Source organism: Lissotriton helveticus, chromosome 10 (assembly GCF_964261635.1).
Source record: "Lissotriton helveticus chromosome 10, aLisHel1.1, whole genome shotgun sequence".
Classification (NCBI taxonomy): Eukaryota; Metazoa; Chordata; class Amphibia; order Caudata; family Salamandridae; genus Lissotriton; species Lissotriton helveticus.
This window is the reverse complement of record NC_136071.1, coordinates 86,005,053-86,028,718: the sequence shown is the minus strand read 5'-3', so window position 1 is coordinate 86,028,718 and position 23,666 is coordinate 86,005,053. Positions and strand designations below refer to the sequence as shown.

The 23,666-nt window shown below is 49.4% G+C and overlaps 1 protein-coding gene across 5 annotated transcripts in view; it reads left to right on the top strand.

Moving 5' to 3' along the window:
• The window catches only part of RBBP6 (RB binding protein 6, ubiquitin ligase), a 418,994-nt gene that overhangs the window by 339,292 nt on the left and 56,036 nt on the right, over nucleotides 1–23,666 (top strand). For all 5 annotated transcript variants that reach the window (XM_078664816.1, XM_078664819.1, XM_078664818.1 and 2 more), the window contains one exon: nucleotides 21,302–21,403. In XM_078664816.1, the coding sequence (XP_078520942.1) occupies nucleotides 21,302–21,403 (102 nt within the window). The remainder of the gene's footprint in view (nucleotides 1–21,301; nucleotides 21,404–23,666) is intronic.

Genomic DNA, 23,666 nt, shown 5'->3' with positions numbered 1-23,666 from the left:
TGCTTTGGCATTCTGAAGGCGAGGAATCTGCGGATAGAAGTTTCGATCAGAGAAGTGAATTATGTACCTTCGGTAACACACTAGCCGCAGCCACCACCTGAGAGGTACTGCTATGGTATCTATTCACAAAGTGAGTAATCTGCTATCAGAAGTATCCATTCAGCAGACAACGTTACTTACCTCAGAAATGATCATTTGGTGGATTTTCTTATCTAGCCGTAGATTCCTCACTGACCCTTCCACCTCCTCATTCTGTGAACTGCGCCCTTTCCATCTAATAAGGCCCCAATTCTAGGGATGTGCAGTCAGGTCATGCAAATCGGCCAGTGGGCTCTGCATCTGAAGGTGCGGACAGTAGAATGCAACTGACCCCAGGGTGCATGGGTGGAACTACAATGCTGCTTTGCTCATCTCTTTTAGAGCTGGACAACGTCAGCACGGAGTGGCACTTCACCACCTGCTGGCAAACAAGAGTACTGCTTTTAAAGTTTCTGGATCCAGTTCGATGCCTGAGGAATATTCACAAGGTAAGGAATCTGTGGTTAGAGTATCCATTAGAAATATTGTTAACGAAGGTAAGTAACTTGTTCTGCATAGTTATTGCAGGTTTTCAGGTTATAGAGAGGGGTTGATGTGTAAGGGTAGAGTACATAGGCTGTCTTGGATATTCTCGGGCCATAAAATACTCTTGTGTTTTGTAGACGCATATGAGCAGCACACTGCTCTACTGTAGTTTTGAGACCCGTGTAATGGCTTAGTTTAGTACCCATTGAAGAGTAGCCAGAAGATGGTGAACGAGGCTAAATTAAGAGTGGTTACTTTCACAGATTTTGAATAGGACGCATGCAGAAACTACAGGGTCATTCTTGTCCCGGTGGAAAAAGGGATTGATTTCTCTCAGAAGGCTAGCTGCCGTTTTATAAGCAACTCATGATTATTTAAAACGCCTGTAGTCTTTTACTATTGGGCAGAGAAGTTATGTTAATGTTAGGTGGTGTTTTATATAGCGCTCGGCTACTCCGGGGAGTGTCCCGGCGCTTTGACCTACAACAGAAGAAAAAGGAATATGGCCTACTGAATGAATAGCTTCAAAAGGTAGGTTAGGAAGCGCAATCCCTATTCAATCTAGTCTTAACAACTCAATGAGTTTAAAATGTTTATTACATAGGTGCCGCAGCGTGGCACTTGCTGCTCCTCAAGTGCTAGAAAGCAATCAAAACAAAAAACCGCCAAGGATGGCAGGAAACGCTGTGCACTGTGCTGTTGGAGTCCAAAAGGACTCTGGTTTCAAATAATCAAAATCGTATACCTCATCGCACAATTCCCAATAATCAAGTCTGTAATAACATATGAATATCCGATAAATTTAATCTATGATTTCATTTTTTATATTGATTCAAATATCCAAAACAAATGATTCGATTACATCAGAACACCATAAAGCTGTCTAATTCAAACATAACATTGATACATTGATGTATGTAAATTCAAATACATGAATATAAACAAAGTTTTCCTCATCACAGTTCATAACAAGACCATTTTACGCAGTGCCCGATGCATTTCGGGACAATGGTGTCCCTTCCTCAGGGGCAATCTGTAAAAGCAGAAAAAAAATCATAACTGTTCAAATTCACGGGTAATTTTGCTAATGACTACTGAATGAATAGCCAGGATTTCAAGTCCTTTCTGAAAGCCAACAGATTGGAGTTCCTGCGAAGAACAAGCTGAGGCGTCAGGCGCATGAAAGACCGGCCCCCAGTCCGTGCTCTTCTTATGACTGGGACCGCAGCAAGAAACTGCGACGCTGACCTAAGAGATCTGACAGGAAGATAGAGAGCCAGCCGTTTTTGAATATATTTGGCCCCGGAAGCATGAAAGGCCTTGTGGGCCAGAGTAAGTGCCTTGAACACTATCCGTTTACGGATAGGCAGCCAATGTAAAGACTGCAGGAGGTCAGATGCTTTGGCTCGGCTATGTAGGCCAAAGATGGCCCGCGCAGCCGAGTTCTGGACCACCTGCAGACGTTGAAGAAGGTACTCCGGCAAGCCCAAGTACAGAACATGGGCATAGTCAAGCTGCGACCCAATGAGGGCCTGCACCGTGATTTTCCTATGCTCCAACGGGAGCAGAGGAAGAAACTTACGGAGCATCTTAAGAAGGCCGAAACATGTTCCTGCTAAGCCAAGAATCTGGGACTTCAGCGTCCAGCCGTTATCGACTTTCACACCGAGGTTCTTGGCTATCGTAGATGCAGCCGATGGAGGAAACCTATCTACAGGCCACCAGTCCTGCCAGCTCGGATCAGACCGACAGCCGAAGAAGAGCACCTCAGATTTATCTGAGTTGCACTTGAGGCTGTTTAGCTGGAACCATTTAAAAACAGCCCCAAGGCACCCTCAGATGCTCTCTCCGTCAAACTCCGACCCCTTCCCGCAAGTGAAGAGGAGTTGGGTATCGTCGGCATATGATACGATCTGGGCCCCATACGACTCCGCCAGTGTAGTGATGTCTCCTACATCCTCTGTTTGTGCCTTCTCTCTTCCCAGTGCAGGATGGTATCTTTCTTTCCCAAACTCAGGTAGACTGAACTGTGTTTTACTCATTATACGTTTCAGATGGTTGTAGCGCATCCGCAGATGGATGACAGCTAAGAAGTTACTTTGGTTTGAGGCTGAAAAGAGCGTCTGTCTGACCAGCCTAATGATGAGCAGTATCTTCAGCTCAGTGCTCAAACTATCTTATCTGAAAGAAACAGGTTAGTATTAGATTCCTTACCTTAGAATATCCCCAGGCGTCAGTCTGGATCCAGAAACTTTTGCGTAGCAGTACCCCTGCGCGTCGGTAGGCGTCGTCTGCAGGCGTCCCCTGTGGCTCCGCGTCGTGCGCCGTGATGACGTCGCTGGAGTATATAGACGCCGCCTCCGCGCGCTGACGTCAGTTCTTCTTTTTTCCGCGCCAGTTAGCGCAGATCCGAAGAGCAGTACTCCGGTCTTTTGACCAAGTTTTTTGATAAACTCTAACTTCTTTCAGGTGCCGGTAGGATGCCCGGTTTTAAGAGTTGTGACGGGTGCGACCGCCTGATGTCGGTCACCGACCACCATCGACTCTGCCTCCGGTGTCTGGGCGCGGACCACGACGTGGAGTCCTGCGTCGACTGCCGGGCCTTGACGGGCAAGGCTAGACGGGAGCGGTCCCGCAAGCTGCTCGAGCTCCGGGTGTCGGCCCCACGTCAAGAGCGGTCCCGGTCCGGTCGGAGGTCGAGGGAGCGGTCGCGGAGCCGCCACGAGCGCTCCGGAAGTCGTCACCATTCCTCCGGTTCCTCAGGTAAGCACAAGAAGTCGGGGCGTCGTCATCGTACCCCCGATGCCCGCGCGATGCGGCCGGGGGTTCGGGTGGCCCCGGCCCCGCATGGGTCGCCGACGCCGCCTGCTCCATACCCGCCGGTCCCTGGGCAAGGCGCGTCGCGTGAGGAGGTAGAGGAGTTCCTCATGGCCATGAGGGCGCTGTCTCCTCCGGCGGGGCCTGCGGGCCCGTCGGTCCCGTCTGGGGGCCCGAGCGGTTCGGGTGCACCTGCCCCGACGCCGCCGGCGGTTCCGGCCCCGGCGCCGCTGGGCCCTTCAGGGTCGTCGCCGGCTGGTCAACCGGCCTCTCCGGCGCCGATTCCCTTCGGGGCAACCCGTGGTGCCGCCTCCGCGCGGCGCCGTGACTCCGACGCCGGTTCCGGCCGGCGTCGGGGCTCCGGCGCCGCGCGGCGCCACCCCCATTCCCTCTCCGAATCCGGACGCGGAGTCGGACCGGCATCGTCCGACGCCGAGTCCGGCGCCGTTGGGGCCCATTGGCTCCAAAGAGCCGGTCTATATCGTTGATTCCAACTATGGCGATGAGGACGATTATGGAGAGGGTTGGGAGGGGTCTGAGGACCCTCTGTCACGAGAATGCCAGTACGATGTGGACTGGCAAGGTGAATTGGGTGATGCCAGTGGCCTGGACGACTCGCCTAACCCTGGGTTTGTCTCGCCTCCCACTGTGGCGTCGGAGGCTGGGGCTGCCTATTCGGTGGTGCTGATGAGGGCTGCCAAGGCCTTGAGCCTTGAGCTCCCCGTCGCTAAGGTGAAGCCTAACATCCTCACTGAGGTGTTCAAACCGCAGTCATGTCCACAGGAGCCTCTGCTGCCGTTTAATGACGCCTTGACGGATGTCCTTTTGGGCACGTGGTCCAGGCCCGCTTCCGGTTCACCTGTGGATCGGAATGTTGCCAGGCGCCACCGTCAGTGTGCGGACGACCCTGCCTTCCTATCCACCCATCCCTCCCCTGAGAGTCTGGTGATCCAGGCCTCCACTTCCCAGTCCGCATTCCCGACGGCCCCGCCCGATCGGGAATCTAAGCGGTATGACCAGTACGGCAAGAAGGTCTTCTCGTCGCTGAGTCTGGGACTGCGGTCTTGCAACACCGCGTGCCTCTTGGGCCGCTATACCCACTCTCTGTGGGATACGGTCGCCGAGTGCCTGCCGCAATGCCCGCAGGAGGTACGGGACAAGCTCGGCCAGGCTTTGGTTGAGGGCCGAGACGCGGCGAGGTATTCCATACGGTGTGGTCTTGACACGACCGACTCGCTGGGCAGAGCAATGTCCACGACGGTGGCGATTCGTCGCCATGCTTGGCTGAGATCCGCCAACTTCTCGCCGGATGTCCAGAATGCCCTGATGGACATGCCATTCGATGGCAGTCGCCTGTTCGGCGACAAAGCGGACAACGCGCTTGAGCGCTTCAAGGACTCCAGGGTCACGGCCAAGACCTTGGGTCTCTCGACCCAGCGCCAGCAAACGGGTTCGTTTCGCTCCTTTCGTGGCCACGGAAGGGGCGGTCCCACACGTGCTGCCAGCCACGCACCGCAGAACGCTCCTCAGCGCGGTGGCGGCCGTGGATTCCGCCGTGGTGGCGGTCGGGGACAGCGGCGAGGTCAGTCCACACCTCCCCCCGCAGCAGCCTCCAAATCCTCCTAGTCCGAGCTTTCAGGCCCATGTGACGCCAGTGGGTGGCAGGGTTCGCCATCACCACTCCCGCTGGCGCACTATCACTTCGGACAGGTGGGTGCTGCAGCTCGTCCGAAGGGGCTACTCCCTCCCCTTCGAGACCACTCCTCCAGCCATGCCACCGCAGAACCACCGTGTGTCGGGGGACCACTTGACACTTCTGCAGGAGGAAGTTACGGCCCTCTTGGCCAAGGGGGCCATCGAGCGCGTTCCTGGGCCAGAAGTAGGGTGTGGTTGCTACTCCCACTACTTTCTGGTGCCCAAGAAGGACAAAGGGGGCCTACGTCCTATCTTGGACCTACGGAACGTCAACGGCTTCCTCCGGAAGGAGAAGTTCAAGATGTTGACTTTGGCTCAGGTCTTGGCTGCTCTAGACCCACAAGACTGGATGGTAGCGTTGGACTTGCAGGATGCGTATTTTCACATCCCCGTCCTTCCGGCCCACCGGCGTTACCTGCGGTTCACGGTAGGCCACGAGCACTTTCAGTTTATCGTGCTCCCATTCGGCCTTACCAGCGCCCCACGGGTGTTCACGAAAGTGATGGCGGTGGTCGCAGCTCATCTGCGCCGGTTGGGGGTTTCAGTCTTCCCCAACCTCGACGACTGGTTGTTGAAGGCGGGCTCGCCCCGAACAGTCGTCCACCACCTTCAGATGACGGCAGACCTCCTGCACGAGCTGGGGTTTTCCATCAATGTGCCGAAATCACACCTGTGTCCCTCTCAAAAGCTCCTTTTCATCGGAGCGGTTCTCGACTCGGCGCAGTTTCGGGTTTATCCTCCGGAACGGCGGGTCCGGGATATTCAGGCTCTGATTCCCATCTTTCAGCCGTTATCCCGGGTTTCGGTCAGGTTGACGCTGCGGCTTCTGGGGCTGATGGCCTCCTGCATCCTACTGGTGCATCACGCCAGGTGGCGGATGCGGGCTCTGCAGTGGGACCTGAAGTTTCAGTGGGCCCAGCATCAGGGCAACCTATCCGACCATGTCCTGATCTCGGAGGGCACTGCGAGACAGTTGCAGTGGTGGCTTACGGACCGCGATTGGGTCAGAGGCAGATCCCTCTCCCTTCCCCAACCGGAGCACGTAGTTGTGACGGACGCGTCCCTCCAGGGCTGGGGAGGCCACTTGGGAGAGGCGGAGATCAGAGGCATCTGGTCTCCGGCGGAGTCCCGGCTCCATATCAACATGTTGGAGCTGCGGGCGATTCGCCTAGCACTGAAGGCATTCCTCCCCTTTGTCAACGGGAGTGTAGTGAAGGTGTTCACGGACAACACCACCGCCATGTGGTACTGCAACAAACAGGGCGGTGTGGGGTCGTGGACCCTTTGCCAAGAGGCCCTGCGCCTCTGGCAATGGCTGGAACGTCAGGGCGTGACTCTGACGGTTCAACACCTGGCAGGTTCTCTGAACGCCAGGGCGGACGAACTCAGCCGTCGGTGCTCGGTGGATCACGAATGGCGTCTGAACTCGGACGTGGCGAAAGGCCTCTTTCTGCAATGGGGAGAGCCTTGGTTAGATCTATTCGCCACAGAAGAGAACGCGCAATGTCATCAGTTCTGCGCGTTGGAGTTTCCAAGACGGCACTCGCTCGGCGAAGCCTTTCGGCGCGAGTGGAGTTGCGGTCTGTTGTACGCCTTTCCGCCTATACCACTTCTGCCCAGAGTGCTGAAGAAGATCAGGCGCGACCGGGCCCGAGTTATCCTTGTGGCTCCGGACTGGGCTCGAAGGTACTGGTATCCCGAGCTACTCAGCATGTCAGTCGGTCCCTCGATCCGCCTGCCCCTTCAGGAGGACCTTCTGTCGCAGCAGCAGGGGACGGTCCTCCACCCGAACCTGTCCAGTCTCCACCTCCATGCTTGGAGATTGAGCGGCGACAGTTGAGGCCATTTGACTTGCCTCCTGAAGTCTGTGAAGTGATTCTGGCAGCCAGGCGTCCCTCCACAAAGTCGGTATACGCCTGCCGGTGGAACAGATTTGTGGCATGGTGCACAGCAAAGGCTGTGGATCCCCTTTCTGCCCCTCTTTCCGAGGTTCTCCTCTTCCTTCTTTCTCTTGCCCAGCAGGGCTCTGCTCTGGGCACTATCAAGGGCTACCTTTCTGCCCTTTCCGCCTTCTTAAGGCTACCTGATCAGCCTTCTTTATTCAAGTCCCCTATTGTACTGAGATTCTTGAAAGGCATCACGCACATGTATCCACCTGTTCCGTTCGTGATGCCTCAGTGGGACTTGAACCTGGTTCTGACATTCTTGATGTGTGCTCCCTTTGAGCCGCTTCATTCCTGTCCTCTCCGTCTTCTCACTTTAAAGACGGCCTTCCTGGTTGCCATCACCTCTGCCAGGAGAGTGAGCGAGCTCCAGGCTCTTTCTGTTAAACCTCCTTTCTTGTCCGTTCATCCTGACAAGGTGGTTCTTAGGACTAGACCTTCTTTCCTGCCCAAAGTAGTTTCTGCTTTTCACATCGGGCAGTCCATCACCTTACCCTCCTTCTTCCCGCCTCCGCATCCTTCAAAAGATGAAGAGCGGCTCCATCGTCTGGACCCAAAACGTGCGCTTTCATTTTATATGGATCGCACACGCCAGTTCCGGGTGGATGACCAACTGTTTGTTGGCTACGTGGGTGAGAAGAAGGGAAGGGCGGTACAGAAACGAACCATCTCTCGGTGGGTCGTCCTGTGCATCAAAGCATGCTACTCTTTGGCTCGGAAGGAGCCTCCTGTTGGGCTGAGGGCCCATTCCACTCGGGCCACGGCGGCTACTACTGCCCTGGGCCGGGGAGTCCCTTTGCAGGACATTTGCCAGGCGGCTACGTGGGCCTCGCTGCACACCTTTGCGAGGCATTACTGCCTGGACAGTCAAGTCCGGAGGGACGGCTTCTTTGGCTGTTCGGTCCTCCAGGATTTTCTGGTGTAGGATTGTATTGGTTCGCAGACCCACCACCGGGGTTGGTATTGCTGGGGTATCTATTCTAAGGTAAGGAATCTAATACTAACCTGTTTCTTTCAGATGAACAAGTTACTTACCTTCGGTAACGATATATCTGTAAGAAACAGTAGTTAGTATTAGATTCCTTACCGCCCCACCCATCCTCCCCGTTCTGCGAACTGATACCTAGGGTTAAGGACATCCCTTTCAGGGCCCTAGTTTCAAATGGCACCAGTGTTAGTTCTCACATGGCTCTGCGTGTTCTGGCGCGGAAAAGCTGTTTGCAAAGAACTGACGTCAGCGCGCGGAGGCGGCGTCTATATACTCCAGCGACGTCATCACGGCGCACGACGCCGACGACGCGGAGCCGCAGGGGACGCCTGCAGACGACGCAGGGGTACTGCTACGCAAAAGTTTCCGGATCCAGACTGACGCCTGGGGATATTCTAAGGTAAGGAATCTAATACTAACTACTGTTTCTTACAGATATATCGTTACCGAAGGTATGTAACTTGTTCGTCAGCTCAGACAGACCTAATTGAGAAGCGCCTTGCCAGCCCCAGGTGTCCACTTTCCTGATGCCTAGATGGTAGAGAGGCATTTTTAGCTCAATTGAAGATAGTTTTTTATAGATATTTTATTGTTCAGGACTTTGTCCAGAGTGGAGTTAAACCTGTCCAATCTCTTTTAGGACATGAGTCTATTGCCAAATTCAGTGTTTCAAAGAAGATTGTGAATTATTTTAAGGTCCATCTTCCACTATAAGCTGAGAAAGTTCAATAAGATGATCTATCCAACATAGAGGGGTAAATGCTAGCCACTGCTTTCTGATAGTCCCCTTCAAGCAACAGACATAACGTGTGGCCACCAATATGGGTGGTGCACTTGCTCAACTGAGTTAGGCACAAGGATTTAAGTGTTAAAAAAAATAGTGTCCTGTAGCCCTTGTCACAAGGTATGTCACCCATCACCACTGTGCTTAACCGTAGAGGTATGTTTCTAATTAACTGCAAGAGAGGATTTGTGATTTCTGATGGATACATCTGCCTGTGGATTACTCAGCTTTTGAATATCCCCTGCTCCAGCATTCCGTGGAAACTTCTTCCTAGCTCTCCACACTGACTTCATCACAATACTATGTCTCTGCTCGCGACTCCGTATGGGGAGACGACCATTACAACGCGGTCTATACACCGCACTACCATTACGACGCGGTCATCACAACGTAAGTCGTTACGACTTGCGCTGGATGGCGCTATATACTAAGGAATAGTATGATTTACTATTCCAACACCTTCCCTACTGTTACGTGGGCTGGAGTTGGAATAGTAAATCATACTATTCCTAAGTCCAGCGCCTACAGCGCAAGTCGTTGTAACGACTTGCGTTGTGATAACTGCGTTGTAATGGTAGCGCGGTGTAAACACCGCGTCGTAATGACATACATCCCTCCGTATGACGTAACTGGAGCCATAAGAGAGCCTCGTCGGCTTGGTGGCGTCAGTCCCTTTTTTCTGCGCTGTCAACGTTTAACGGTTTTCTGGGACTCTCCATACTGTGTCGAATTACTTTGTTGTTTCTCCAGTTTTAACTGTTGCTTTGCAATGGCGACTTCGAGGAAGTCCGGATTTAAGCCCTGTAGAGAGGGTGTGGGTCATATGTCCATCACTGACCCCCATGAGGACTGTTTGTGGTGTTTGTGGTTAGACCACGATGTGGAGGGCTGTTCCTTCTGTCGTAAAATTAACCCAAAGGCTTTGAAAGAATGGGAGACCAAGCGTTTTATGGCACAAGTAAGGAGAAGAGAGGGCGAAAAATATCCAAGTCGAAGTAGTCGACTTCGCATGCTACGAAGCACAAGAAGAAGAGGCGGTATGGCTCTCAGTGCCGTTAATCGAAGAAAAGGGCTTCGAGATCACCTTCTCTGGCTCCTCGACATCGTTAAAAAGGCTTTGTCTCCTTCGCCATCTCCTCAAGTAACTCCGGGAAGATCTCCTTCTCCAAAAAGTACTCTGGCGCGGTCGCTGACGCTAAGGAGCTCTGAGGCTTGCCAGTTCAGGATGATCCTTCTCCTGTACACGAGACTGAACCTGTGGCTCCGGCTGTTCCGACGTCAGACGCTCCTCGTGTGGATGCTGACTCCGCTCCGTATCCTCAATTTCCTACTCGGGTTCAGATCCTATGCATTTTTTAAACGCAATGTATGGCGTGTTTGCCAAGGTAGCCTCCCCCTCCGGAGCACCTTCAGGTCCCGTGGGTCCGCTGGCTTTCAATTTGGGCGTGCCTCAGCATTATGCCCAGGCACCCTACGTGCCTTTCATGCCGACTGCCCCGTCTGGCGGGCCTTCCTCTCTGCCTGTTACGGCGCCAATTCCACCTTGGGATCCTCCTTCGACGCCGGCTCTGGATCTGTCGGCGCCGCAACCGAGGTTTCGCTCGAGGAGAGAGGCGCAGAGACTGTTGGATGTAGAACAGTTTCAGAGAGAGAAGGTTGACTTTGGTGAGTTAGGGATGTATGTCATTACCACGCATGCTTTTACAACGCATGCCTTGACTACGCAACTTTCACAACGCAAGTCGTTACAACGACTTGCGTTGGGGGGGGGGGGTGCTGGATAGTGAATAGTTTAATTTACTATTCCAACTCCAGTCCCCGTGGATAGTAGGGAAGGTTTTGGATAGTAATATAACTATTCCCTCTCCTAGAGTGCCCCCCAGCGCAAGTCGTTGTAACAACTTGCGTTGTAAAAGTTGCGTGGTAAAGGTACTGCGTTGTAAAAGTTGCGTTGTAAAAGTTGCGTTGTAAACGCTGTTCCCCAGGAGTCTGTCAATGATTTCAAAGGGATTCAGGAGACTAGTGGCCTGGACACCTGCCCAGAGTGGGAGCTTTATTCAAGGGCTTCTCCACCTCAAGAGATAGCTCCATGTCATACCATCATCAGAAAGGCTGCAGGGCTTTTAGACTTATATTCTGCTGTAGGCAGTTGCAAGCCAAATTTTCTCCCAGAAGTTTTGCATTCGCCATCTTCAATAGTTGAGCCGTTGTTGCCTTTTAATGAAGCTTTAACTGGGCCTATCCTGGAAGTGTGGTGTAAACCGCTCTTTTCACCTGCTCTATCTAAATCTCTGGCTAGGAGATATAGGTCTGCTCCAGGAGATCCTCCTTTTCTTTCTACACATCCGTCTCTGGAAAGTTTGGTGGTATAGGCATCCTGTTCTAAACAATCTTCACGTGCCTTTTCCTCAGGCTCCTGCCGATAGGGACCCTAAAAAGTTGGAGCAATCGGCTAAGGTCTTTTCTTCCTCTAGCATGGCACTAGAATCAACCAATGCTACCTGTTTGTTGGAACGTTACATACATGCATTGATTATTCGGCTAAGCAATTGGCGCCCAAGTTGCCTGATGAAGAGCGGGGACATTTTATGGAGGTTCTGTTGGATGCTCAGGCTGCTGCTCAACAGGTTATACAGTCTGGCCTGGATACAGCTGATTCGGTGGCCATGGTTATGAGCTCCTCCATAGTTACCAGGAGACAGGCTGGGCTTAGATCCTCTGTGTTTTCCCCAGACGTACAGACTACCCTTTTTGATTTGCCCTTTGATGGTTCCAAACGTTTCGGGGAGAAGGCTGATTCTGCTCTTCAGAGATTTAAAGATAGCAAAGCCACAGCAAACTCCTTAAACTTACAAACACATTCAAGGGGGTTTGGATATAAGAAGTATCGAGGGTTTGGAAGTTCTTCCTTTCGTAGCTTGCGACAGCCTCGGAAACAACCGCAGCAAAATCCTCTTTATAAGTCCTATAGAGGAGGAAGCATGGGTCTCCAAAGTTGATCAGCCCGCAATCTCTCCTCCTCTTCTTCTACCTCCCCTGCTCCCCCTGTAACGCAGGAAAGCAGCCCTAGATTCCCCCATCCTGGAACATGTGGGTCCTGTAGAGGTGTCTGCGGTCTCACTTTCTACAGAGTTGGAAATCTGTCATGTCAGACCTTTGGGTTATAAACCTTATAGAGAATGGGTACGCCCTTCCCTTTTGGGAATTTCTTCCTCCTTGCCAAGGTTTCTGTTCAGAGGACCATATACTTCTTCAGAAGGAGGTCCTTGCTTTATTACAAAAATGTGCGATAGAGGTGGTTCCGGAGCAGGAAAGGGGTTAGGGATGCTACTCCCGGTATTTCCTGATTCCCAAAAAGGATGGCAGGTTACGTCTGATCATGGACCTCCGTGTCTTGAAGTTTTACCTCAAACAGGAGAAATTTTAGATGCTGACCCTTCCTCAGGTTCTTTGGCGCTTCAGCAAGAGGACTGGATGGTGTTGATCGATTTACAGGATGCGTATTTTCACATCCCCATCCTGAAGTCGCACAGGAAGTATCTCCGTTTTACGGTAGGGTTGCTGCACTACCAGTTTGCGGTCCTACCGTTTGGCCTTACTACTGCACCTCGAGTCTTCACAAAGGTGAATGCAGTGGTGGCAGCTCATCTCAGGAGGTCAGGGATCCCGGTTTTCCCTTACCTGGACGACTGGCTGCTCAAGGCAGAGTCGCTGGTGATGGTGCTTCATCATCTGCAAGTGACAGCTCAACTGTTGTTTAACTTGGGGTTTTCAATAAATGTGCCCAAATCTCACCTGGTGCCTTCTCAGCGCAGCCTGTTCATAGGGGCGGTACTGGATTCTACTGTGTCAAGCTTTTCCACCTCCGCAAAGGATTCTCAACATTCAGGAGATGATTCCTGTTTCATGATGGAGCAGTTGTTCCGGTCCTGAAGATCCTTCGCCTGCTCTGTCTGTTCGCTTCCTGCATTCTGTTGGTCAACCATGCACGCTGGCACATGAGGGCACTCCAGTGGTGCCTCCGCAGGCAGTGGTTTCAACACAACGAAGATCTTAGGGTGTCAGTCAGAATCTCCAGAGACGCTGCAGCAGAGCTGACTTGGTGGAGTGTGCAGGGCAACCCGTCTCAAGGAAAGCCCTTTCAGCCTCCTCCATCGGTGGCCACAGTGATCACAGGCGCCTCCGCTTTAGGGTGGGGTGCTCATCTGGGGGATCTGGAGGTCAAGGGTCTTTGGTCTCCAGAGGAAAGGTTCCGTCACACCAACTTTCTGGAATTGCGGGTGATACGTTTGGCACTAAAGGCTTTCCTTCCTTCCCTTCGCGGTCAGTCGGGGCAGGTCCTGACAGTCAACACTACCGTGGTACATCAACAAGCAGGGAGGTGTAGGGTCGTATCGTCTGTCGAGAGGCTCTGCGACTCTGGTCCTTGGCTCAGAACCATCAGGTTTGTGTGTTTACAAATCATCTAGCCGGTGTGCGGAGTGTTCGTGCGGACAGTCTCAGTCTGCATTACTTGGCCGATTGCGAGTGGCGCTTCATCCGTAGGGGGTCTGTCACATCTTCCAGATGTGGGGTTCTCCTCGGTTGGACCTATTTTCCACTCACAAGAACACGCACTGCCTGTTTTGCAGTCTCCAGTATCTGATGCAGAGAGCGTTTGGGGGCGTGTATCAAATGTATTGGAGCCTGCAACTCCTTTAGGAGTTTCCTCCGATACCCTTGATTCCTCTGGTTCTGAGGAAAATTCCTCACCTCCAGAGCCTGCACCATCATGCCTGGAGATTGAACGGGTCAACCTGAGTTCCTTCTACCTCCCGCCGGATGTGGTGAATGTCAGTGGAATGCTGGCGCAGGGGATATTCAAAAGTTGAGGAATACACAGGCAGATACTGTATCCACCAGAAAAAGCGTTAACGAAGGCAAGTAACTTGTTCATCAGCTCGAGCATCTGTCGGATAAGTATGCGTCTTTGACTGAGGCAATATAAAACATGCCAGGTGTCATCCCAGTCAGGTAATACAACACAGTAGATGTTCGTTAAAAATGACAGCTGTGCTCCCTACCTTACTATTTTCCGGACGATAGTGATAAATCATCCCACTATAGTGTTCACGAAGTCAGTGTAAGGGTTATCCTGCATCCCTGTCTTAATGAGGTCCACTGCTTGAAGATGACCAGATCAAAGACCTCTCAGTAGTGTTTCACTAAAGAGCAGTAGTTAATTAGGGCTCAGGGTAGAGATACAACTTTCATTGCCTCAGGGACACAGCCTAGAGCATAGTACTCCTCCATTGATTTGTCTCCCTAGGAGGATGGCAGAAAATGAATGTAAAGTGGAAGTGAGGGCATCTCATACCTGGTTCGTCACAGTGGCTCAGTAGTGATAGGCTCAGCATATAGGTGGAAGAAGTAGATTTAAGATCCAAACCTGCTGAATTGAGCATTAAATTCCCTGACCCCACTGGTGACAGAGAGAAGACAGTCCCTGGGTGACTGCATGGACAGATACAGGGGCTTATCTTTGGCACACCTCTAGCCTGCGGCTGATCAGTAGCCCATCTTAATCTCCATCTTAATTTCCACAGCGGATTTGCACATCTCTAAAAAGACCACCACCAATGTAATCAAGTAAACCGTGGCAGCAACACTGTGAAAATATCACCCGTTGCACAATCAGCCCGCCTCTTGTCCACAGTTTAGGCACACTTTAGCTACTGAAATAGTATTTATTTGATAAGATCCACAGTGATTACTGCTTTTCACTCTAAAGAACAAAAGGGTCAGTTAATTGTTTCACACCTTCTCCCAATAGAGCCTTTACTATGAATTCCATGTATTTGCTTAATCCTTTGTGCTATTTCCAGGTTTACCCCTAAGGGTTTGAGAACTACTAGCCTACAATCAGAATCTATAGAGAGTGTGCAGAATATATTTTAATTGTAGATTAAACAGTATGAGATTTCCCTTACACTCCATCTCTGCTTTTAATATTTCAATGAGGGTATGCAAGAGATAAGTAGCAGTCCCAGTATAAAGTTTTGGATTACTCTACAACAGCCCTTCTTTTGCAGGGTCACCACACACAGGTCACCTTCAACACAAGGACAACTCTCTGAAACTCCAAACTAGTCAATATGAGGAAACTCCAAACCAATCAATATGAGGAATAACCGAAGTACAAGCAGCCAGTGCAACATACAAGGGGCCGTTTTTGTGGCAATATTCAACCTTGATAGTTATACCCACAAGTTGGGTATCTCAGCTACCAGGTAGTGACTTCATGCTCGTTTCCCTACACTACCACACAGTAGGTGAGGAAACTGTACGCCATTTATTTACCACACAGTTGAACAGCTTAAAGTCTTGTGTTTTAGAGGAGTTTACCTCTCTGTCAGGTGTTAAAGATCAGTCGCTGCATATGAAACTGATTTCTAATCATAAAGTTCATCAATTTTCTGACTTAGACTATGGAAAAATTTAGTCTCTGGATTTCCATGAATATGCCCACAAATACATGTTTCCTAGTACTGAATTTTGTGTGTATTAGAAATCTGAGTGAGGCTTAAAAGGATTTGAAATGTCATTTTCAGAGGAGAATTTCATAGGAATTTTATGTACTTCCTTTTTTGCTGGACAATTTTTTTCTTTTACATTTTTGGGTAAATAGTACCCATGTAAGTCTATGCTCGGAGGGCCTACTGTAGTATATGGCTCATAATTAGAAAATCAAAAAGACAACGGAACATGAATATTCATACCACAGTGTTCTTTCTCTGGTAATATTGAGGAAAACATGTAAGAAAGAGTGCTTGTTTTTGGCCATTCACCTCTGCAGTCAGCATTTAAATATTTCCCATGACCTGATGTTCAGACTTGTGGGCCTTTCAATTGAAAACAGTTAAGATTGTTTAAATTCTCTATATGCTATTTATGTATGTAACCTTGCTGGATGTCTCTCTTTAAAGCATATATGTAACTGTTGTAGATACTGAGCAACTCTTCAGTCCTTTGAAACTGTAGGGGAAGCATTTTCGATTCGGTGCCCATGGATGCATTCTTATGCTTTTTCACCCTGGTATCATTGATTGTCTGAACCTAAATCTGAATGGAGCAGGAGAATGCAAAATGATCATTATAACCCATTGTCAGTAAATATTACTACTGGAAGTAATGTCTGTATAAAGCCTGCACAAGCTCGGAGTTCTCAGACAGTGGATCTTCTGTTGGTTCTGGTGCTACTTGAATGCTGCCCCACTTCAAACTAGGAATCCTCATTGTAAAGTGTAGAAAACATGCTGCCTTTAAACACAACTTTGCACACAAAAAGGCCTTTTTCTGCATTCAGTTAAGCTTTCTCCCATGGACTCTGCTCCTACTTTAATTACACTACCCTCGATCAAAATGGTTTCAGCACATGTACTATGTGGTAGTCCTTTGGTGTCATGCTGTCAGCATTTCAGCTTTAAATATGCTAAATTCAGCTCCCTTCACTGCAGGAGTTGAATCTGAGGATGTCTTCATTGCAGCCCTGCACAGAAAAGACTGACCTTTCTACTCTGTTGATTCTAAAACGAGTGAACCTCTGGTCATGCCATTGTGCCAGGGTGCCCAGGCTGCATTCCAGTCAGCAGTTCTCCACCAACTGACCAGCCAAAATGCATATCAGTCTTGGATTGAAATCCCTTGTCTGGGCATTCCCTTTGCACTTTGTGTATCTACTGTGAATAGATACACATGATATCTATGATATGATATTGAAAGACCCCCCCCCCCCCTTCCCCTGCATCACCAGATGCAGTGCTCTTCTTTCCCTCATCCTTCAACCCATGCCCATTCCAGTGCAAAGAATTCAGGTCTTAAAAGTACTTTTAGACCTAATGCAAGGACGTGATTCCTTTTGAGAGAGACTATCACTGTTTCAGAAGAAATTCCATATACTTTCTCCCAAACAGAGCCATGATTATTAGCTCCTATGTACTTCGTGACAGTAAAAGAAGCTTTTCAAAATGTCATACTAGGACATGTTTATTCTGCGGCTGTGTAGCCCACATTTTTTTTACCATTCTACATATTGGAGATGTCATACAAGTTGGCATTTCACGAACCATGGTCAGCTAAAAAAGAGAGCCCAGATTCGGTTTGTAACGTTCCTGCATATTGTTTTACCAGTGTGGGACAAAACAAATTGATTCCTTTTTCATGGCAGAAAATGTGAGATGCACAGATATTTTTTGTTTATCCACAATCCATTTGCAAGAGGAGTGCCATTTTGATCTGCTCGACCAGCTCTTATGTTTAACCCTCTCACTCTTATTTCTCATCTACCCATTTTCACACTTTGGCAATCCAATATTAGTACAATTCAAATTTCATTCAACCTCCAGGAGTGGATCAAGGCGTACTCCATTTACAAGGGAGCACTAGAGATAGTGTGCAAACTGTGTTTTTTTATACAGGGTTTCATACATAAACATTTATCACAGCCTTCCAGCCCTGACTGAACTCCTGGCTCTTGAATACCTATTGTAATAGTGTAGGAAGCTAGCTCTGTATAAACTATACCAAAATGAGATATAGTGTGCCCAGAGTCCAGTGGACCCACAAAGGTAGACCAAGGTAAAAGTAGATAGTACCTTACTCTCGATTTGTGGTAGTGTGGGCGAGCAGGAAGGCTCTATCAGAGGGTTGTGTTAAGCATTTGTTGTACACACTCAATCAGCAAATTATGTCACACACTAAGACTGAACTCAGACCAATTTTGTTTGTATAAAAAATATTAAGTTATTTTATTTCTAGAACCAAGCCAAGTCTGGGACAGGTAAGTTAAATAAATGCTTTGCAAAATCTGTGCAGTCTTTACAATTGAATGCAGGTTCAAATGCAGTTTGATTGAAATACAAGCAAGTCAAAATATCGAAATTACTGTTCAGATTACTTTTTAGTTACTTTTCAGATTACTTTTTCTACTCCGTGTGATATGCCTAGATATCACATTGGGACATTTTCTAGAGAAAAGGTAAGTAAAATCTGTTTTACACAGTTGTAGTTTTTCAGGTTTCCAAACAAATCAACTCCACACTTGAAAACATTTTTCAGGGAAAAACATTCTATGTATTCCTATGGCGAGAAAAGAAGTTATAGGTTTCCAGGTAAGTACTCGGTCTGTGGGGTTGAGTTTCTGGGGTTAAAACAAGGGTTCCCCCAGGGTCAAGGATGCACTCTCAAAACACCCCCAGCAGCACGAGGGCTGCCAGGTGCAGAGTGCTGAGGCCCAATGTTAGCCATTGGGGGATAAGGGGCCTCCAGTTGGTGGCCGCACATGAGCATGTCCCAAGGTTGTGGGAGAAAAGCTCCTGGTGTTAGGCTCAGGGGAAAGGGGGATCTGGTTTAGCACACAAAGTGCACCCACAGGGGCAGCTGGGTGCAGCGTGCTGTTTTGCATCGGGTGCCCTGTTTTCAATAGGGATTTTCGGTTTTGGTTTTTAGCTGCAGGCTCAGTCCAGAAAGACTTCCAGGAGGAACCAACAGCTCGGCAGATAAGCTGGAGGTCTTGAAGACGTAGGTGCACCTCGGGTTCTTTTCGGGGCGGCTGGATGCAGGGGTGTCTTGAGGTTGGATTTCACCGTGCCACTCACGGTTGGGGGGCTTCCATGCAGAGGCTGCAGGCGATGTTGGGGAGTCCTGGAGGGGTCAACCCCAGTGGACTCGGACTCTGTTGTGCTGGGGGACCTGGCTGGTACTGGTGGGCCACTCGAACTCTGGCTGTAGGCGACGGGTGCAGTGGTGGTTTCAGGCATCTGGTTTCTTTGTCCTCAGCAGGCTCAGAGTCTGTCTTGGGAGTTTATTTTGAACAGAGCTGCTGTTTACTGGCGATCTGCTCTTTGTTGAAGGCAGTCAGTCCTCCCAGGGTTCTGGAGGTCGCTCGCTGCAGGACAAAGTGACTTTTGGCGCAGGATCTCTGGAAACTGCAGATAGGCCGGTAGGGTTGGGGCCAAGTCATTTCTTCTCTGCAGTCTCCTCTGCTGGACGTCTTCTATTATCCTTCTTTGGGGGTTGAGGGAATCTGTCTTCTTGGTTCAGGACTGCCCTTTAAATACTGTATTTAGGGGCCGTTTTAGGGATCTCGTGGTCAGTAGCCAATGGGCTACTGACCTTAGGGTGACTACACACTTGGTGTGCTCACCCCACGTGGGGGAGTGAGCACATCCCTAATCCTGATTGGGGAGGGCCTGCCATCTGCAAGATAGCGGGCACTGAAGAATGGGCTTCACCTCGCCTCCCCCACTGGAGGGGTGGGGTTTGCTAATTCCTCTCGCCTGTTTTCCCGTTGAAAGGGAGGGGAGACAGGAAGGGGGCCTGCTCCTGATAGCAGGAGAGGCTGGGGGTTACATTACAAAGGCTTCAAGACCTTTAAAGCTCCCCTGCCACAGATGGCTCCTCCTGGCCTGGGGCAGGTGTGAACACCTCCGCCCAGGGAAGGCTTTGTTTCTGGGCTCGGGGAGCAAAGGCTTCCACCCCAGGGCTCCAGAAACCTGTCTTGTGTTGGCAGGCTAGTGTCTACCAGTCAGGGAACCCACCAGAGGCTGGTCGTTTTTCAGGGGGCATCTCTAAGATGCCCTCTGAGTGCATTTTTCATTAAATCCCATACTGGCATCAGTGTGGGTTTAATGTGCTGAGAAGTTTGATACCAAACTTTCCAGTTTTCAGTAAAGCTATTATGGCGCTGTGGAGTTCATAATGACAAACTACCAGCACCATATACTCTTAATGGTATTACTGCACTTACAATGACTAAGAATTGATCTACACACTGTAGGGGTACAGGGCACATGCACCTGTACCCTCACCACTGGTATAGTGCACCCAGCTAGAGGTGTGGCTGATCTATGCCAGGGTAGTGGGTTGTAGGCATGACACCGGGATGTGTGCCATGTCGACTTCACTTCGTTCTGCACCAAAACACGGAGCCTGCAATGGCTGGCTGGCTGTGCGTGTGTGTGTGTGTGTGTGTGTGTATATATATATATATATATATATATATATATATATATACACACACATACATACATACAGGGCCTCTGATGGTGGCACAATAAGTGTTGGTGCCCTTAGAGGCCTTCCCTGGCCACAGTGCCCTTGGTACTTTTTGCAAGAGTGTGACATGTAGCCAGAGGGATGCCAATTCGGGGAACATGGTACAGTTTTTAGGAAACACAGGTCCCTGGAACCTGATTGGCAGGGACCCGGTGCACATCAAGTCAAAATGCATCAGTAGTTCGGCAAAAAGTGGGGGGGTTACTGCAACAGGAACCCAGCTTCCTACAAATAGCAATCTTGCTTGCCCCTAGACTTCATGAAAATTTTGAAGGAATTAAGGACTCTGCTGACAAGAACTTCCTAGGCCTTCAAAAGGAAAAAGATTCTCTGTTTGGTGACTTAGAAAGGAAGAATGTATCTTTAGGAGGCTGTACTTTTTTGTATAACCTAATTCTGCCTTACATCTTTCCTCTGCTTGCCTTTCTATTTATTTCCAACAAACTTCCCATGTTTGGTTTCCTCTCCTTCATGAGCATCTTATTTCATATAACACTCTTCTGCTTCCCGATTGGTGCAGGAGAGTAAATCAGGCAATTTTGATATACAGCCTTTCTATCTTGCCATCATAATAATCTGACTCTGATGCGGACTTCTACTGTGGGGCAGCCAGTTTCCTTAAATTAAAAGGACATATGATTGTTTGTGTTTTATATGTCTGCTCTTGCTTAGGTTCAGCTCAGGTTATTTCATCTCTTTCCCTGTCGTCCATTTTGCACTTATCCATACTAATACATTTCTCCAGCCTGTTTGTACTTTACTGTGGTAGTATTGTGAAATGTTTGACAGAATAGTTTTTTTTTACAGATTCTCTCACAGGCAATTTGGCCTGCTCCCATTCAGCGATCTGATGGTTACACAGTTTGATTTGAAAACTGCGCACTGCTTCCCTTGCTTGCCAGTATTTATTCTACATGGCACACGTATTAAGACCTTTGATCAAAATACTTGATGTATCACTGAAATAGGAATGGAGCATATTGTAATGCTGAGAGCATAATGAGCAAAGAATTAAACATGAAGAAATCTATACTAAAATAGAATTGAGCATCAAAGATTAGATATTGGTGGTAGAATAGAAGAATACGATTTTGAATGCTTTGGCAGTGGGAACTGAATTATAATTTTACAGTACAGGGTCTGGTATGGTGCTAGCAGGATTACTGCTTTTGCGCAAATGTACATTATGTCCCGCAGGTGTATAATTCATGATTTAGTTGTAACCTGTGATAGTGAGACTGCAAGCATGTATACTGCGTAAGCATTTGTTGAAGTAGGGTCCTTTCCCTATTTGTTCTTTATAAGAGTTGGCAATTATGAGCTTCCATAAGAGGGATTTTCCAGAAAGTACTGTGTGAGAACCAACAGAAGCAGGAAATTTCATGAACTGAAGTAGTGTACCCATGTTTATTACAGAGTGAAGAAAAAATCCAAGCTTGATGAATTCACAAATGACTTTGCCAAGGAGCTTATGGAATACCAGAAAATTCAGAAAGAACGCAGACGGACCTACTCCAGGTAAACATGTTTCTTTCTGTTGTAATTGTCAGGTAGTAAGTGTTGGGCAGGTCAGAATGTTGTATCTGAATATATCCCCCGTTCCATTTGTGTGAAGTGGGTGATGAGGTTTAAGAAGTGGTATTGACAGTTGAACTTGTCGCCATTAAGGTGTGTAGATATTGCAGCACAGCATACATAGCAACACCCTAGTTTTTTTTGTTTTTTTTGCATACCCAGCCATTGTGAAAATCCTCATCCTTTTTTTGTATTCATGTCGGAGTAAATAGTACTCAAAGTAACAAATTAGCTTGCTTGGTATTGGTATTAACGTGCCTGAGCAGATCAGTATGCTAAAGTAAATGTATGCTGTGTGTAAGAGTTAAGGTGCCTTGCTGAACAATACTGGAGTTGCAAAAATGCAGGATTCGTTTTTAGGTCTCGGCCTGCGTAGGCTGCGCTTGTGCAGTCTCGCCGGCGAGATCTTATGTCTTAGTGTGGGGCTTGAACCCGCCCCTCTTCTCCATTGGCTGGCTTCCTAAACATAGGCCAGCCATTGGAGAAGAGGGGCGTCTGTCAGTTAAAGCCCCGTCATTTTGGGATTCGGGGGCGTGTTTTTTCATGTTCTTTCTCCTTCCCATTGGCTGGAATTTTACATTCCAGCCAATGGGAAGAGGAGAGAAAGAAAAATACGCCCCCCAGTCGTAAAATGGCAGCGCGTTTCTCCAAGGCATTTCTGCTTCGCCTCGGAGAAACGTGGTGGTGTGGAGCGCTCCTCTAATGGCGAGTGCTGGTTTCTCTGGTATCCCTTGTTTTCTACGTGTTTATAGAGTTTGAGTGTGGGAAACTGGGCTTTAACGGGCGTGGCTAAATTGCACCGAGGCTCTACCCACTGATAACCGTCAGTTTACTTTCCAGGAGCACCACCTCATAAAGTTTCTTGAGCTCCTCCTTTTCGCTAGCCTAGTTCCTCCCATTTCCAGCCCCCTGTACGCTGTTGCTACGGAGACGGCGCCATAAGTCCTGGCGTCACCCAGCCCCTCCTCTGTTGCTGTAAGGATTCTTGAGATTGGGTTCTTCAATTGGCTGAGCGGTGGCGTCTTGCTGTGCTCTCGTGCAATCTCGTGACGTGGCCAAGATTGCCGCCTGGGTGGTTTGATGAATAATCCTGAGAGCGGCAGCTCCGGTCATCGCAGCTGTGTAGTGGGCTGGTAGTAGGGCAAGAAACCATAGTGACAGCTGGGCACTGGTGCAACCCAAACACGGATGCGCGGCAGAGACACGGCGCAGCGGCAGAATTTTGGACGCTGGGCGCCGACTGTCCCCCTCAGATCCAGCCAATCTGACGGACGGTGGCCGCTGAGGCTCACCACCCTCCTTTCGCATTATGAGGCGCTGAAGAGGGCCGTGTAGCCACAAACCCACACCCCACCGAGGCGGCACCCCTTTTGCAGCCATTAAAAGGAAAACCATGGAAGAGCTAAGTGCGGACGAGGTGAGGAAGTGCTGTCCCAATGTGAATCATGAATTGAAATGTGGGATATCCCTCCGCCTGCTTGGCCGGGGGATCACGGCCTGTGCGGCGGGAGTGCTGCTGTTTCGGGTGGCGAGGAGGTGAGGCAAAATGCATGCAAGGGGACCTTCTTTACACCTGTGAGGGGCGGGGCTGTGACATTCATTCGTAGCATGTACAGTTGAGGCAGTTCTGTCAAACCGTGTTTTTGGGGCCTTTTAAACCACTACCCGCAGTCCAGTGAGGTGTTGTAGGGGGGCAGTATAGGCGCGTACAATGTATGAGGGACTCTGCACCAATGCGAACGAACTTACTCTCCCCTTGTTATATCCTGTCTCTACATTAGAGCATTCCTGTGAGTAATCAGATGGTGTTAAAGCTACTGGGGCAAAACTGGTTTTCACAGCGAGCTACCAGTTTGTATGCGATATAGTATCGCTTTGTGTACCACGTGTGCTTTTTTCTCAATGTCTCTCTGATTTATGATAAACTTTTTCTCGCCTCTGTTCCCTGCTTGTGCTCGATTTTCTTGCTCTGTTTCCCTGCTTGTGCTCGATTTTCTTGCCTTTGTTCCCTGCTTGTGCGTGATTTTCTTGCCTCCGTTCCCTGCTTGTGCTCGATTTTCTTGCCTCTGTTCCCTGTTTCTTGCCTCTGTTCCCTGCTTGTGAGTGTTTTTTCTTGCCTCTGTTCCCTGGGGCGTTACTGGGCAGAGATGGGCGTGTGGCTGACCTAGACTGAGGGATGTCTGTGTGTGTGTGTGTGGCTCTGTGT